The sequence below is a fragment of the Prunus dulcis genome, chromosome 1 (assembly GCF_902201215.1).
Source record: "Prunus dulcis chromosome 1, ALMONDv2, whole genome shotgun sequence".
NCBI classification, from domain to species: domain Eukaryota; kingdom Viridiplantae; phylum Streptophyta; class Magnoliopsida; order Rosales; family Rosaceae; genus Prunus; species Prunus dulcis.
In genome coordinates, this window is record NC_047650.1 from 21,967,949 (window position 1) to 21,985,157 (window position 17,209).

A 17,209-nucleotide genomic window follows, 5' to 3' on the forward strand; every position below is an offset into this window, starting at 1 on the left:
GTCAAGCTGTTGTAGACTTTCTAGCAGATCATCGAATTCCAATAGACTGGGAAGTTTCAGATGACCTACCCTAAGAACAATTCTTATTCGCTGACTTTTTCCTACTTGGATGATGTTCTTTGACGGATCGGCTCGTATAGATGGGGTAGGGGCTGGCATAGTCTTTGGATCATCCGAGAGACACATACTACCATATTCATTATGCTTAAATGTGCTTTGCTCAAACAATGTTGCAAAATACTAAGTTTTGATCATAGGCTTGCAAATGGCCGTAGAGATGAAGATATCAAACCTAGAAGTGTATGGTGATTCCATATTAGTGATCAACCAGCTATTGACCCATTACAAGGTTAGGAAGGATGATTTGATTCCATACCACCAAATGGCCACGCAGTTACTTGAAAAGTTTGACTTCGTGACGCTGGAACATATACCAAGAAAGGATAATGAAATGGTGAATGCCTTAGCCAATCTTGCTTCCACGTTGACGTTGGCGTTGACAAAAGATGAAGCAGTGTATCTTCTAGTTTGCTATCATTGGGTCGTGCCATTAGCACTTGGAGCATCGCAAGAAGGAGTCAACGTTATCTCAGTATTTTCTATTGACGTTGACGACTTGAGACAACCTTTAATTGATTATCTTGAGCATGGGAAACTTCCTGATGATTTGAGACATCGATCAGAGGTACATCGTCGAGCACACCGCTTCATTTATTACAAAGAAATTCTCTATTGTCACTCATTTGAAGGCGTGTTTCTAAGATGTTTGGAAGAAGATGATGCATCCAAAGCAATGAAGGAGGCTCACTCATGTATTTGTAGAGCTCATTAATTGGGACCAAAGCTATATTTTCAAATAAAGAGGATGGGCTACTATTGGCCGACTATGGTTAAGGATTGCATGGATTATGTGAAGAAATGCCAGACATGTCAATTCCATGCTAACTTTATACATCAGTTGCCGAAGCCGTTGCATCCCACAATTACTTTTTGGTCATTTGATGCATGGAGTCTTGATGTGGTGGGATCAATAACACCCAAATTTTCTTACGGTCATTCTTAGATCCTTGCAGCCACATACTACTTTTCAAAATGGCAGAAGCTGTGCCTCTAAAGGAAGTGAAGAAAAAAAAAACGTGGTGAGCTTTATCAAAGTGAGCATTATTCATCGATATGGTGAGTCGCGTTACATCATCACAGATAATGGAAAGTCATTCTCGAACTACTTGATGGATAAAGTGTGTGAAGATTTTGGTTTCAAGCAACGCAACTCTTCAATGTACAATGCCCGGCCAACAGTCTCGCATAAACATTTAACAAAACTCTTTGTAACCTGTTGAAGAAAGTTGTCGGAACAACCAAGAAAGACTGGCAAGATGAAGCATTATTGGCTTACCGAACGACATATCGGACGCCTACTCAGGCTACACCATATCGCTTGTGTATGGCGTGGAAGCAGTCTTGTCACTAGAAAGTTAAATTCCATCATTAAGGATGGTCATACAAGAGGGATTGATTGATGAAGAAAATGCGAAGGTGCGTCTCCAACAGCTGGAAGCATTAGACGACAAGAGACTCGAAGCACAACAACGCTTAGAGGGTTATCAAGCTCGGCTTTTGAATGTTTTTAATAAGAAAGTCCTCCCTAGATCTTTTCTGGTAGGGGATCTCGTCCTTGCATTACATAGACCTATCATCACAACACACAAAACTGGAAGTAAGTTTACTTTGAAATGGGATGGGCCCTATGTAGTACAAGAAGTATATACAAGTGGCACTTACAGGACAGTGGCTGAGGACGACTTAAGAGTCAATCCCATCAATGGAAAGTTCTTGAAATGATACTAAAGTGAATACAAAGCTCTTAGCCCGCATGAGCCTAAACTGCGTACGACACCAACAAAAATAAAAAACAAAAACAAAAAAGCTCAAGCAAAAGTTCGATTGAAAACCTGAAAAGGCGATCCGAGCAAAAGTTAGAGCGTATTAAAGTCCGTTGAGTTGAAAACCCGAAAGGGTGGCTTAAGCAAAAATTTGGGGACCAAAAAAAAAATCATTTTGAACTACGTGATGACTTAATCCTTTTTCATCGAGGGTACGTAGGCAGCTTGGACAAATAACTCCAAATTCAGTCACATCAAAATAAAAACAAGGGTTTCTTCATCAGTCTGAACCATTTGAAAGAAATAATGAAATATGAAAATGTTTTTAATTCATTATGAAAGTTAACTAGTAAACATCAATACTTTGACCAGTTCGAAAGGAAATATGAACAAAGCAAAGAAAGTTTACAACAACAACAACAACAAAAATGCTATTCCCAAGACAAGTATTTAAAACCGTTATGCAATCTCTCAAAAAAAAACTCATAGTGCATCTAAAGCCTCAGCACCGGCAGCTGATAAACGATTGCTTTGAACCTCTGGAGATAGCTTTTGGGAGTAAGTAGAGTGTGTAGAATAATAGTCAATTGCGGTTACCATAAGTGCATCGATTATAACTCATAAAGATGAGACATCTGCCCCCACATTGTCAAGATTAGTCAACAACTTGCCAAGCTCATCTTTGAATGAAGGAAGCCGTTCTAATGAAGCCTTCAAGATTATGGTTTTTATTTGGGTTCCTAACACGCAAACTACTTTGCAAAGGGTTTTGTCTGCGACACCTAATTTGGGTTCCCCACATGACATTTTAGAGGTAGATGCTTGATTAGCCGATTTGATAAATGTTGTTGCACAAGAAAACCTACATTGATCGATGAATAATGGTTAAGCAAGTAGACTCCAAGATTTCTAGACATGGATAGTGAAAAAGATTTGAATAATACCTCTTAGGCTAACACCTGAACAACTTATCAGGTGCAAAGTATCATTTACCCTTTCAATAGGCAAAGGATTAAATGGCACAAGCTCAGACATAGTAGGAACATGATGCAAGATTTCTCCCGATTAAAAAAAGGCTTAAAGTGAAATAAATTTCGTACCTTGTCTATTAGAACTGGTTGCGAAGCATCAGACAAGTCACACACAAAAAAGTGTCATCGAGCGGGTATGCCATGTCCAGATCGCAATAGAGAGATCGGACACTTGTCTTCTTATGCTTGAAGTTGACTTCACCGTATTCATTGCTACTTATATGTCCTCGCTTCAAATTACGAATTCGTTAACAGAAGGGGAACGAAATCTTCATGTGAATCTAGACTCTTTATATTTCTCCTAAATCATTAGGGACCTAGGTTGGAGGAACATCAATTGGCAGTGGGTGTTAAACTCAAGGCGTGGGAGTAGTAGAACTACCTTCAACTTCTGGATGAGCTATGTGCGCTTTACCACGTATGGATTTATTATGAACTAAAGTTCTGTTGTCTTGAGACTTAAAAGATTTTGGCTGAGATAACAACGACGACTTGCCTACAGTTGAGATTGTCTTTGACTTTGTTGATTCAAAGTGATGCACCTTTGACCACCAAACAACATAATCAGAGGTGACTTCAAATTCCTGGATATTGTCCTTAGCAGGTAGGGTTATTGTAGATGCAGTGGCAACATTTAAGCATGACTTCCAATTTGAATAAACTGATAGCGCAGTCCCATTCTGGATTTCATCTTTAAGTTGCTTTATTGTGTCTTTTACTTTACATTCTTTGGCATAATGACCATGTTTTTTACATTTCCAGCACTTAACTTTTCTTTTATCTGTATTTTTCTTAAAGTTACTTTTCTTGTCTTTTCTGGGGGCTTTTGACCAGTTTTTCTTAGGCGTGGCAATGGGTCGTGTCGTATCGGGTTCGTGTCGTGTCGAGATTTTAAACAGGTCAGAAATGGTCAACCCGAACACGACCCGTTTAATAAATGGGTCAGAAATTGTCAACCCGAACACGACCCGTTTATAAACGGGTTGACACGACCCAACCCATGTAACCCGCCACCTGTTCATTTTTTATTATAACTAAATTAATAATTTTAACAGTTTGATAAAACTTCCCCCAAATACAACCTAAGTAAATAATTAAATACAAATATATATTCATTAGTTCAAGTTCAACTCCAAATTGAATAGAAAAGTTCAAGTTCAACTCCAAATTGAACAGAAAAGTTCATATCACTTGCAAATAAAACGGGTAGATGCGGGTTGACACGACCCGTTAAATAAACGAGTTAGATAGGTATTATAGCGGGTTAGCGGGTTGACCCGAAACCCACCCGTTTATTAAACGGGTCAGGACGGGTTGACCCGAAATTGACCTGTTTTTTTATCGTGCGGGTTGAACTCACTAATTTCTCATGCGGGTTTCGAGTCGTGTATCGGGTCGTATCCGAAATTGCCACCCCTAGTTTTTCTTGGGTTAAATTTTCTTTTTCATAAAATTCATCATTATGTCTAGAGGACTGTTTTCTGCGTGAGTAATGTCTACGTTTACTAGTTTGTCGGTCATTGTACATGGTCTTGACTTTTGTAGATAGGGGAATAGAAGCTAGACCATATTGTTTGCAAAAGTCTCCTAGTTCTTATTTGGCTGAATTTCTTTCTGACTGAATTTGTTTACCTATTTTCATATCAACACACATTTTCATTCCTACTTGGTTAATTGTACTAATAATATTACTGTAGGTTAGACTATCAAAATCTATATGGCCTTGGCCATTACTTAAGACTGTTCGTATTTTATGGGCAAACAGATTGGGAAGACCGTTAATGAATTTTTTTTTTCCATAATGGTTGATTACTATCATCTCTTAACATGACTCTAGAAATAAAGACATCTTTATACCATCTAAAATCACTTAGTTTGGGACATCTAATGTTACTAAGTTGGTCATGAATTCTAGCTGTCGTGTTACTAGGTGTTCCTATGAAATGTTCAATAATCGTATATAATAAGGTATTGACTCTGTCTTCTATGCCTGTTCCTAGTCGTTCATCAAAAATAGGGAGACCTTCTTCATTTAATTTGACTGCATGTGTGATCTGTCGTTTTGACTCTTTAGTTAAATGTTTATCCCATCAAGAACGTAGGGTTCCGGTGAATCCAGTTTCTAACAAAGGAACAATTTCTGACAGCCTTAAATTGTGATTGGCGATGTAACTATTAGCTACCATAGACATATGTTGAAGTTTATTTAGAATTTCTTGTTCAGAAAGGCCATCAATATTCCATTCGTATAATTTATCGGATGAGACTGAGAATTGACTTTGATAATTTCTTTCCTCAAACTGAATGTCTGGAGGGGTTGGTTTGGGATACCAATTTTTTGTTAGACTAGCAGGATTGACTTTGTTCCTTAATCTATTAAGCTTCAGATTATTATCTATTTCTACATTTTTAAAGGCATTCTCAATTTTTGAGATATTACTAGAACTTGTTTCAATACTGGTGATAGACTCGGTGTCAAATGAATTGGCTAGAATAGAGGATTCTAAGACCTTGAGACCAGAAGGTTCAGGTTTTTCTTTGACTGGAGTTAGTTGTTCAAGCATTTCTTCAATTTTCTCCACTGTGGGACTTGACTTGAGAGTGGGGCTTTCCTTTAGATCTAGGAATTTTACTAAAGGTTTTCTTTTTGAGACTTAAGGGATATCTGTTGAGGGACTATTTTGTCAATCTTCGTTTCTATTTTATCCAATTGTTTTCCAATTACTATTAGTCTTTGGTTTGTATAATTATTTTGCTCAACTAATTTTTTTTATCATTTTGTTCAGGAAGTTTAAAAGGACTGGCAGTGATTTTAACATTTTATGATTAATGATTATCGTTTTTGCTGGAGGATGACTGGCTATGGCTTCGGTGTTATTTTCTCTTTTCCATTTTTCTTGTGTTAAAGTTCTTAATTCTTTGGCCATGTAGTGGCTTTCAAAAAAAATCAAGATAAAAGATTTCTAACTTAGTATTTTTCATAAAAATTTTCTATTCATTAAAGATTTGCTATCTTTGTTCTTTATTCGGGTAGACCATGTGGTAGTTATTCATTCTTTCTAAATTTTCTGGGGCATTTAAATGTTTCTCTAAAATTTTCCAATGAATTTTAAATTCTTTGTTAAGGGTTCGTAATTGATTATCTACTAGAATGGCTTCGGCTTCGAAATCAGTTTGTGTAGGGGAATTTGGGGAATCTGATTTTTCATCTTCTTTGACTAATTTCTTACCATAACTAGGATGGTTGACCTGGGAGGTTTTTCTTAAAGATTCGAAGTTTAAATCAATTAACGTTTTTTTTTCTAACTCTAGGTCTGTTTCCAGAGTAGAGGAGGAGGCTGCAAAGGAATGTCTGGCAGGCGTATGTCTAAGCGATTAACCAAGTGTTGGAAGCTGTTGTATTTGGACCGAGGACTTGTGGGGTTGATTTCCAAAATTTATCTTTACTGTACCATATAAATATTGTTGAATATAATCTGGATTATTCAAATTATGCAGGATAGGAGTGGGTTGATTTTCTGTAGTTAGTGTCCAATCTAGAGCCAGGGTGACTTCTGACCATTTGATTGTATGGGGGACTCTTATATTAGCATCGGCTTTACTACTTTGAATAAGCAAAGTGTGGTCTTTTAGAGTCTTATTAAGGGCTTGAAAATTCATATTGGTTCCTGTGACTTTATAATAAATTCTATACACCAAGGCTGTAAGACTTTATATCCTGAAGTTTTTATATTTAATGTCAGAGTTTTTAATATATGGGGATCACTTAGGCTTACTGTGAAATTTGGGTAACAATCAAAGTAAATTGGACCATTAAACAAGCTTGACTCAATTATTCCTAGAGTGCTATCACTAAAGTTGGTGAATCTGGCATCATGGAGGCAAAGTAAAATTGAGGCATTTAGTCCTAATCTGGTAAGGGGTTTGACTGCTACTTGAACGAGGCCAATGTGAAGGAAATTGTCATCACTCTTATGTTTCTTTATTGACTCAAGATTTAATAATTGACAAGTTTACTCAAGGCATAGACTTGTTCGACTGTTTTCACATGGATTGTACTTTTGAAACTTGAAAGTGACCATTTTTTCTTGTAAATTTTTGTACTAGGGATCTTAGGGATGTTCCAATCTTTATAGTCAATTTCATTACTAGTTTCGTATTCTATTTGTTCTTCATTGACTATTTCTGGGAGTTTACTAATACTGGCTCTAGAACTGCTACTGTTACAAGAGTTTGTTCTAAAAAGGTGACTCATTTGGACAAAGATTATTGGTTTTCTTAGAAAGGGTAAAAAGGGAAGCTAACAATCCTATAACAGGTTCAAGGATTCCTGAAGACTGAATGGTTTTCCTCTCTCCGCTCATGCCTCTCCCGGGAACTTATTGTTTGGAATCTAGGACTTATTGTTTGGGTTGAGAGAAAAGGATCAGCAAACAAGAAGACACTGAAAGGGTTACAGAATTGAGTGACTCTTCAACGCTTACGGCTCTAATATAAATAGGGGATCTAGAGATAGTTATCTGCATAAATAAAATCTCAAGCTTTTCTGTAAGTATTTTTATTTACGCATTACTTTTAATTTCACATTTATTTTAAGTAATTTCATTAAGCATTTATTTTAAGTAATTTTTTGTTTGTTTTTCTGCCATTGTTTTTCCTGAAGAAATTCTCTAGTAAGGAAATCTGGGATGGAGTTCGCCAAATTTGATATAAAGAGTGGATTTTGGAAAATTCAAATCCAAAAGTCAGATAGATATAAAACCGCTTTTGTAACCCAATTTGGTCATTATATATATATATATATATATAATATTGTACCCAAAACAAAAATTTAAAAATAAACACTTCAAGTTGCACCTCCTACAAGTGACAAGCACATATCTACACTGCATCGTGAAGTGGGGGCAATTTGTAGGCAAAAAATTTTGGCAAATCAAATTCCTCAAAATAAGAAAATAATTAAGGTTTTGTGGATTAAATTGCGGGCCCCACGTGGCATACGACTCATCAAGGTGACACATGTCAATATCCGACAGAGTGCATCAAACGGTTCAAAGTGAAGAAAAAATTAAAGGGAAGAATCTTCTATGATTGACTTGGATTTAAATCAAATATTAATCAAGTCAATCAATTAAAGATAATTTGGTTAAATTTCCAAATTATCAGAATTGATTTTAAATCAAATCAAAATCCCACAAAGCAAGGTCCGAAAGAAGGAAAGCTATTTAGGTCAAAAATCCTGCAAGAGCCTTTAAATAGGAGGCCTCAAGACAAAGGAAATGAGGCTTAGACAGACGAAACACTCAGAAGAATAGAAAACTTTCTGCATTTTTCACCCTACTTTGGAACAGCCACTAAGCACAACAAATAGGTGCCGGCTCCTCCACCCTAGAAAAATCTAATCAATAAACAAGCCTTGTGCTATCCGTTTGATCAAGATCAAGTCTCTACGACCCTTGTATCAATCACAAATTTTCTTTAAACACTTTGGAGATCGAATCAGAGGATTTCATATAGAGATTGTAATCCTAAATTTCATTAATACAAATATTACTTTGTACACATGTTCTTGTCTCATTTGTCGCAGAATTTTCTTGTTTACACTCTTATCAACAACCCCTCCAAATACATATCTTCCATGAACTAAAAGAAAAAAGTCAAAAATAGTAATATGCATCTCAAACAGCTTGTCATTGGTTCAAACCACATGAGAATTACTTGGCTTTATTGACAGCCGTACAACCGCATCAATTAGTTCAAACTAATCCCAACCAATTGTTAATTGATTCCACTTTTACTGTTCTCTATTCACATAACGGAAAACAATGAATTGGAATTTCAGCCTAGAAACTCACCTCTTGCTTAACAGAACTAAAAACAACCACCAAACAGCTCTATCTAAAGCAACAAAATACCACCTACAAAACATCAAAAGAAGACATGATTAAGAAAGAATAAGGGAAAAAGGAAGAAAAAAGTATAATAAAAAAATTGAAGAAGAAAACCACATAGGGAAAACACATATATCAATATATGAATCAACAAAAACGAAAACAACATGAATCAACCAAAGAGAAATTACCTTAACAACAAAAACAATAAATCAGACACAACGCAAAATAAAACCAACAAAGTTCGAAACCTTACCCCTCTTATGGATTTTACTTGCTTGGCATTGATCGGCACACCAACAAAGGGTTGAACTACCGTAACTCCACTCAACCAACAAAGTAAATGCCAGCAAAATTTCTCTTGCAGTTTTCAAGCCAATCATTTTCTCGCTCAATAGGGAAATAAATATGAGATAAAGAGACGAAGCACACAGACATAACCGCTTAAAGGAAAACCGATGGGATAAAGACCTAAAGAAAGGTCTGATTCATAGCACGCCGCCTCAGATGCAAATCGACGGCCTCAAACGAATCTTCAACCCCGAACACAGATCTCCTATCTTTGCCGCCCAACCAGTCCAACCAAGCTGGTCAGAAATGGACGACCTTTCTCTGCGAACTAACAGTCGCATCATCAAGACCAAAGGGGAAAAGGGCAAAAAAGGAAAGATAAATTTTTTTTAAAGAAGGTCAATTGGGTGATTTAATTGTGTTTCAAGAGAAAAAAGAGGACCAAAAGCAGTCAAGCTGGGGCAATTTCGTCACTCCACTATATGCTTAGGAATAGTATCTAGTTGGATTGAGCTTTAGTATATATAAATATGTGTCAAATCACTCAACTTGGTATAATGGTATTGGAGGAACTAGATTATAAGAAAGGTAGATTGATCAAAGTGAAATGCTAAACTCGATATTTTCAATGGATTAATGTTTTCTTCGAAAATAATAATATAACATATATATGTGTAATATGTTGTCAAAAGTTGAAGTTCAAACAAAAATTCACATCATTAATGCTTTCGAGTGATGGCATAGCTTTTTTAAAAAAAATTTAATAAAGGCTTATTTGTTGAAATACCCTATGTGGTTTTCAAATTGTCTCAGTTTGTCCCTTAACGTTTTAAATGACTCAATCTCCCTCCTGAACTTCTATTCTGTGACCAAGGTTGCCCAATTTCGTTAGTTTTCATATGAAAATTATTAATTCCAATGACGTGGCATGGATATTTTTAAAATAAATATTTTTCCTTGGAGAAATTATTTTAAATGTTTAAAAATAAATTAACTTTTTTAAAAACTTAAAAACCTAGCAGCCCCTCCCAACCCCCAGCAACCACTCTTCTAAATGGCAAATAACTCTTAGAACACTTGAGTCTCAGAATCTGTTCTAAAAGCAAAGTGCTTTTGTGACACTCTACATGTATCTTCCTAAGCTTCACGCTAATCATTCCTAATCTTCCTAAGCTTCACGCTTTCCCCAGATAAGGTCTTAGGTTCGAGTCCTAACATCTGTGTAGTGTGTGTGAGTTTATTATATTGTCACCTCTCCATCCTTGCTCATCTCTCTCTCCCACCACTCCATAACAACAACTGCCACTCCAAATTCCAGCCTACCAACCAAGTTGCTCCACCGCCCCAACAAACCCAATTGAAAAGGCCAAAATCTTTTTTAGATCTACTTTCTTCATATCGATGTTCATTTTTATATTTGTTAGATTGGTAATGGATCTCATAGGGGAGCTGTGGCTGGGTTAGTATTTTGATGAAAGGTGGGGCGACTGGATCTCGCATGGCAGTGGTAAATGTCGACTTAAGACGGCTAGAGATTAGAATTAGAAAGGCAGCTACTGAGTTTGTGTGAGACGATCAGTTTGGTGATTGTGGTAGGCTGGTGATGTAGTTGGGGTCTACAGTGGGGTGGTGGTGCAATGCCGCTTAATAAGATGATGTAGAACTTTGGGGATGTGTTAATTCTTTTTTGTTTTTCATTTTTATGTTATTTTATTATTGTACATATTTGATTTTGAATCATTTCAAGCATTTTTAATATTTAATAGTTAAAATTATCAAAATACCCATGCCACAGATCACTGGGGAATGTTTTACCCATATTCGTCGTACTGCTAATGGTGTGGCTCATCGTTTAGCTCGTTTTGCCTTGCATATTGGGGGTTCTTTATACTAGTTCGAGGAACCTCCTGATTTTATTTCTGATATATTGTACGAAGATTGTAATTCGTGACCAAGGAATTTCTTTTGCCCTTGATACGAGTTCAAACTTCTTGTATTACCTTTTTTACATCAATAATATTCTATCGCTTATCATCAAAAAACAATTATTATTTGAAAACTAACGAAATGGAAGTTCATGGGGGAGATTGAGTCATTTAAAACTTCAAGTGGTAAACTGAGACAATTTGGAAACCACATAGGGGTATTTCAACAAATAAGCCTTTAATAAAAGTGATAGTCTAAACTATAAGGGGAGGGGGGGTTTCTTACACGCACACTACCAATGTGTCATGGGAGTTTAAATCTGAAACCACTGTAATACAAGTCAATGTCATTTTTACTGGGTTAGACCCCATTACAACGAGAACCCTTTTACTTTGAAATGTGAGCTAGTGAGAAATAAAGCTTTATTTAAATGGAAACATTTGAAAGAAATAGGACAATGCTAAATGTGTTAAAAAAGAATTATAAAAACTAAGTAGATTGATGTAGAATGTTTGGAATGGATTTGAAATGACTATTTGTAATGAGTTATTTGGAATCTATTCGTTTTCTTCTCGTTCAAATCTTGGCATACATAGATTGTAGTAGTCTAAACAAACAGGTTAATCATGCAATGTGATCTAAAACCCTAAATTTGAAATTAATCCATCTAAATGGACACTAAAAGTGTGAGAGCTAAAACATGGACTACAACTTTACGAAATAGTATGGGCATAACTGTTGGCATCCGAGTTACATCCGTGAGCTACACCAACTCTAATAAACTAGTGAACTAAATGCATTACCACATCATACTGATTACTGATCTATGGCATGGTGTGGATGATGAAATTACAGTCTTGTTGGAAATAAACAAGAGAGTTTAGGTTGAACTCAGATATGAACAAAATTGGTGACTCATATTTAATTATTTTGCGGTAGGTTGTTGTATAGATATTAATTTTCTCTCCCTTTTAGCGTTGCAACATCCAACCACTCTTCTTTTGCTCTCCTCTCACCATCAAGCTTAATTACAGGGTCCTACTTCAACTTTCTCATCCTAGTCTCCAAATTTTATATATAAACAACTGATTGAATATATCTATAAGATTATATATTAATGGAATTCCAAGAACTTTTCACAGTGGTAGCAACCACTATAGGCTTCATCTCTCTTTGCAAAACCTTCATCAATTTTCTCAGATGGGTTTGGGTCATGTTTCTGAGACCCCCAAAGAATCTCAAGGAGTATGGATCATGGGCTCTCATCACTGGCGCAGCTGATGGAATTGGCAGAGCCCTTGCCTTTGAAATGGCTGCAAAGGGTCTTAACCTAGTGCTGCTTGATCGAAACGTTTCAAAGCTCGAAGCTACCGCCAACGAAATACATGAAAGATTTGGTGAACGAGTTGAGATCAAGAAAATTGTCATGGACTTGGCCAAGCTCAGTGGGGAGGAGATAGCTAAAGCCATAGAGGAGGAAATAAAAGGGCTTGATGTTGGTGTTTTGGTTAACAATGCAGGAGTGGCTTACTCTTATGGAAAGTTTTTTCATGAGGTTGATGATTTGGAGCTGATGGATAGCATTAAGGTGAACATGGAGGCTGCCACCTGGATCACTTGGGTAGTGCTTTCAAGTATGCTCAAGAAGAAGAAGGGAGCTATTGTCAACATTGGATCTGGCTCTGGTTCCTCCGCCCTTCCTTCTTTTCCTCTCTACACTAATTATGCTGCTTCCAAAGCGTGAGTTAATTTCTTGATTAAGCCTTTCATTTTGTTTCATAATTTGCAGTAATTTTGTGGTTGAATCTTGAATGTCTTAAGTGCATTCTATGTCTTGTAGCCGTGTGGGATTGAAGGTTTTACATTTTTACTTCCATACGCAACAAGTTTTTCAAAACAAAAAGTCTTCTTGTTTTGTTTTGTTTTGTTTTTTAATGAAGAAATTCTTCTTTTGTTTTTTGTCAACACGGAAAAAGTCTTTTATAAAAAATTTGTTAGTGAACATTCACGTCGCGTCACATCATAGAGGTACATTTTTAAAGTCATGAAATATTTAGACATAAGTTATAGTTAATCAGAGCAATGTGCTTCTTACGTCTTAAGTTTGAAATCTCATTTATGTACGTATTAGAAAATCCATATAAAGGATCCGAATCCCATAACAAAAACCGAAATAATCTTGACACTTTGAAATTCAAAGTTTGAATGGTAGGTGTAACTGCATATATCTTGAATTTATGAGTTATGATATTATATAGGTACCTTTCAATGTTCTCAAGAAGCATAAGTTTGGAATACAAGCAGCATGGAATTGACATTCAGTGCCAGGTTCTCATTCTTTTTCTTCTTCTTTGAAATTAATAAAAATGGCTGCTTTTTTTCATATGAATTATGTAGATGTTGCTTATAATTAATTAATCAATGCAGATTCCTATGTTCGTGTCGACAAGGTTGTCAAGGACCAAGGCGTATCCCTTGTTCGTCCCAACGCCAGAGACGTATAGCAAAGCAAGCATACGATGGATTGGTTATGAACATCAATGTTCGCCCTACTGGGGCCATTCTGTGCAGTGCCTCCTAACACATCCATTGCCCGACGTCGTATTGAGTGCATTCATTTTTTGGTACTCTCAGAGGATCCGAAAGAGAGGCCAATTGAAAAACTTGCACAAGAAAAATATGGCACCATGAAAATTCCTGTTGTATGGGTAATATGTCAATTGTCTTTCTTAGATGCATAATAATTAATATCGTTGTTTTAAATAAACAAATTCAAAGACAATGACTTTGTTTCCTCAATTTTCTCGATAAAAATTAGCAAATAAGTGAATAGGCAACTCTGTTAGTTAGTCGATACAACTAATAAAGCTTATTTAGTGTAGAAATACTCGCCTAATTCTCTACCTTACATTGCATGTACCATAATTTCATTAAAAATTTCACAAGATTATGTAATATAAATTTGCGAAAAATTAAAACTAGATGGACTACACTACTTGCCCCAAGGTGCAAACCAAAATAATAATTTGGCATAGTTTAATTAGGGAATCTTTTGAACTAATCATTTGGCATAGCCCATATGGCATCTGACACACATTACAAATACTTTGTTTTCACTTTTCACCATTAGATTTTTTTATTTTATTTTTACTTTTCTTGGGTTTGAGACTCCTTCTCCTTGCCTTCTTTAATTCTTGTTGCACTCACGCCTTCTTACTGGTAAACCAAACCCTACCAATTTCTCCACTGAAACTCTGGCGATGGAATTCCAAGAAATTTTCATAGTGGCAACAAGCACTGTAGGCTTCATCTCTCTTTGTAAACCCATCATCAGTTTTCTCAGATCGGTATGGGTCGTGTTTCTGAGACCCCCAAAGAATCTCAAGGACTATGGCTCATGGGCTCTCATCACTGGCTCCACTGATGGAATTGGAAAAGCCCTTGCCTTTGAAATGGCTTCAAAGGGTCTTAACCTTGTCTTGGTTGGTCGAAACCCTTCAAAGCTTGAAGCTACCTCCACTGAATTACATGAAAAATGTGGTGGGCAAATTCAGATTAAGAACATTGTCATTGACTTGGCCAAGTTCAGTGGGGAGGAGATAGGAAATGCCATAGAGGAAGGAATAAAAGGCCTTGATGTTGGCATTTTGATTAATAATGCAGGGGTGGCTTACCCTTATGCAAGGTTTTTTCATGAGGTTGATTTGGAGCTGATGGAGAGCACTATGAAGGTGAACATAGAGGGGGCCACTTGGGTGACTAAGGCAGTGCTTCCAATTATGCTTAAGAAGAAGAAAGGAGCAATTGTCAACATTGGCTCTGCTTCCTCTGAGATCCTCCCTTCTTACCCTCTTTACACTGTTTATGCTGCCTCCAAAGCGTGAGTTTTCTTAGATCTTTGTTTCATATTTTGCTTCATTTGTTTTGGTTGGAGAACGAGCCTCTCAAATGCATTCTATATATTACACCAGTTTGATTAATTTGAAGCCCTTAAAGTTTTGCTGCCCTTCTTATCATAATTTGTTCTTGAACAATTTGGGACAAATTAAACATTATGAAAAAAGATGGAGTTAATGAGTTACCAGATGATCTGTCTTGGCCCTCTTGGGAAACCCAATTCATCTTAGCACCTTCAAATGGGGTCCTAACTAATTATGAAGTTCCCTGCATATCGTAAGTTGTAACTTACTTCATATATTGAGTTATGCCATTGGCAGGTACATTTCAATGTTCTCAAAATCCATTAGTTTGGAATACAAGAAGCATGGAATTGACGTTCAGTGTCAGGTTCTCATTCTTCCCCCTAGATCCTTTTGACATGAATAAAGTGGGTGTTTTCATTTGTTTATATCCAAATATACATATATATTGTCCTCCAATTTGGACCCTCCTGCCTAAATGCAGATTCCTATGTTGGTGGCAACAAAGATGACAAAGTTAAAGCCATCTTCATTCTTCGTTGCATCACCAGAGATGTACAGCAAAGCAAGCATGAGATGGATTGGCTATGAGCATCTCTGCACACCCTATTGGGGTCACTCTGTGCAGTGGCTCATAATACATGTTTTGCCTGATGTGTTATTGAATGCCATCATCCTTAGGTACTTCATTGGGATGAGAAGGAGAGGACAATTGAAGGAGTCACAGAACAAAAGTAAACAAATGTAGCCAGCAACAGAAAAATTTATGAGTTGCATTTGATGCAGCATTGAAATTGTGCTCAACTAGAGATTACTTTTTCTGGATGAATAAATTTACAACTAATTTGATGGTTTTTGGTTGTGTGTTGTGTTGTGTTGTGTTGTATCTCATTCCTATTGCAACTTGGAAATATAGTGTTTGGGCCAAAAAGAAATCTACGCGCAAGCCCATCTTTGCAAAGAAAGGCCCACAAAACAAAAGAACAAAGGACTGGGCTTTCCCATATCTTTTACAAAAATGGCATAATTGTAAAAACGTCAAAATTAAATGGCAATTGACCACTGAAGCAAATCTTGAAAGAAGAATTGGATTGGACCCAGCTTTTGAATACTCGTTATTGATCTCAAAGCCTAGAGTAAAAGATTAGTAGATTTTTTGGAAGGTCTATTCTCAGAACCCACGTGAATACCTGACTTTGAAAAGTCAACTATTTCAACTAAGTCACAAGAGAATTTGATAGGGAATTAATGAAGGCAGTCTTGCAGGAAGATTTCTCCAGTCTTTCACAAACAGAGAAGAGATCAAAATCCCTTTTATATATTCAGAGAAATTTCTGCTCCAAAGAAGGCACCATTTTCAAGAGGTAAGCAGACTGCGTCTTGGGAGATAAGTAGGAAGCAGGAAGTTGTTCATCTAGAAAATCAAACTAACCATCACAGTTTAAGCTCTTACAAAAGCAGTTGGAATTAAAGAAGGGGTAGGTTTTCTTTCAAGAAAAACAGGGAAGTGATTGCCTTAGGAACTGACTATTGAGGGCTTATCTGCCAGAATTGATAAAACCCCCTTTTCTTTGCATTTAAAAATGAAAGATCTTTTGAGAAATTTTGCCGCCCATTATTAAAGATTTAGAAACCCCATTCCAAAATATTTCTTATAAATATAAGAGAGGATGAACAGAGCAAAGGACAATCAGACAACTAAAAAATCAATCAAAGACAAAAACTCAAATGATCACTTGATCTCAAAGAAACTTTAAATAACCTGAAGCAACCAAAAGCTCATTAAGCCACAAAAGAAGCCAGCTACAAATTAAAACTTCCAAGTTTCAGACTTAGAGAAATAACTCATTCAAAACGAGATTTCTCTCGTTACAACTTTGGTTCAGCAAAAACCAAAACAAGCAGAGTCTTGGTTTTTACAAATATGAAAACCTCAACAAATTTATGGAGAGCCCTGATCAAGCAGAACAGGTACCACAGTGCAGTTCCAACTCAGTAATCCTCAAGTCCAGCCATTTCTACCCCCTTCAGACTGAAGAGGTCGCAATTCTGTCTGTTCAAAAAGCCTTCCAGGGCTTGAAGTAGATTAAAGCTCTGCCAAACTCGAACGTTGGTATCGATTTACAGCAGAAACTTGACAATTGAAGTTGCTGACAGTCCAGTCCAGCACAGGCATACCCAGTCCAGCCCGGATCAGAAGCATCTATCCAGGCATAAATGGAAGTCCAGCTTTCTTTTTGTCTTTCTAGAGTTGGTTTTTCCCTTTT

The 17,209-nt window shown here is 36.6% G+C and overlaps 2 protein-coding genes across 2 annotated transcripts; both read left to right on the top strand.

Annotated features, from left to right (window-relative positions):
* The first annotated feature begins 11,994 nt into the window (after positions 1-11,994).
* On the top strand, positions 11,995-13,821 carry LOC117614616 (very-long-chain 3-oxoacyl-CoA reductase 1-like). The gene is made up of 3 exons (XM_034343491.1): positions 11,995-12,762; positions 13,281-13,350; positions 13,450-13,821. Exons 1-3 carry the CDS (start codon positions 12,140-12,142, stop codon positions 13,711-13,713), a joined length of 957 nt encoding a protein of 318 aa, XP_034199382.1. The 5' UTR covers positions 11,995-12,139; the 3' UTR covers positions 13,714-13,821.
* Positions 13,822-13,892: 71 nt separating this feature from the next.
* On the top strand, positions 13,893-15,798 carry LOC117614617 (very-long-chain 3-oxoacyl-CoA reductase 1-like). Its single transcript, XM_034343492.1, has 3 exons — positions 13,893-14,902; positions 15,240-15,309; positions 15,427-15,798. Exons 1-3 carry the CDS (start codon positions 14,283-14,285, stop codon positions 15,688-15,690), a joined length of 954 nt encoding a protein of 317 aa, XP_034199383.1. The 5' UTR covers positions 13,893-14,282; the 3' UTR covers positions 15,691-15,798.
* Positions 15,799-17,209: the final 1,411 nt, after the last annotated feature.

What these genes read in the sequence shown, in the direction of transcription:
- LOC117614616 (XM_034343491.1), top strand. Translation starts at nt 12,140, where the DNA reads ATGGAATTCCAAGAACTTTTCACAGTGGTAGCAACCACTATAGGCTTC. An exon ending in AATTATGCTGCTTCCAAAGC is followed by an intron (nt 12,763 to 13,280) that starts GTGAGTTAATTT and finishes GATATTATATAG; the next exon opens with GTACCTTTCAATGTTCTCAA. An exon ending in GAATTGACATTCAGTGCCAG is followed by an intron (nt 13,351 to 13,449) that starts GTTCTCATTCTT and finishes TAATCAATGCAG; the next exon opens with ATTCCTATGTTCGTGTCGAC.
- LOC117614617 (XM_034343492.1), top strand. Translation starts at nt 14,283, where the DNA reads ATGGAATTCCAAGAAATTTTCATAGTGGCAACAAGCACTGTAGGCTTC. An exon ending in GTTTATGCTGCCTCCAAAGC is followed by an intron (nt 14,903 to 15,239) that starts GTGAGTTTTCTT and finishes TGCCATTGGCAG; the next exon opens with GTACATTTCAATGTTCTCAA. An exon ending in GAATTGACGTTCAGTGTCAG is followed by an intron (nt 15,310 to 15,426) that starts GTTCTCATTCTT and finishes GCCTAAATGCAG; the next exon opens with ATTCCTATGTTGGTGGCAAC.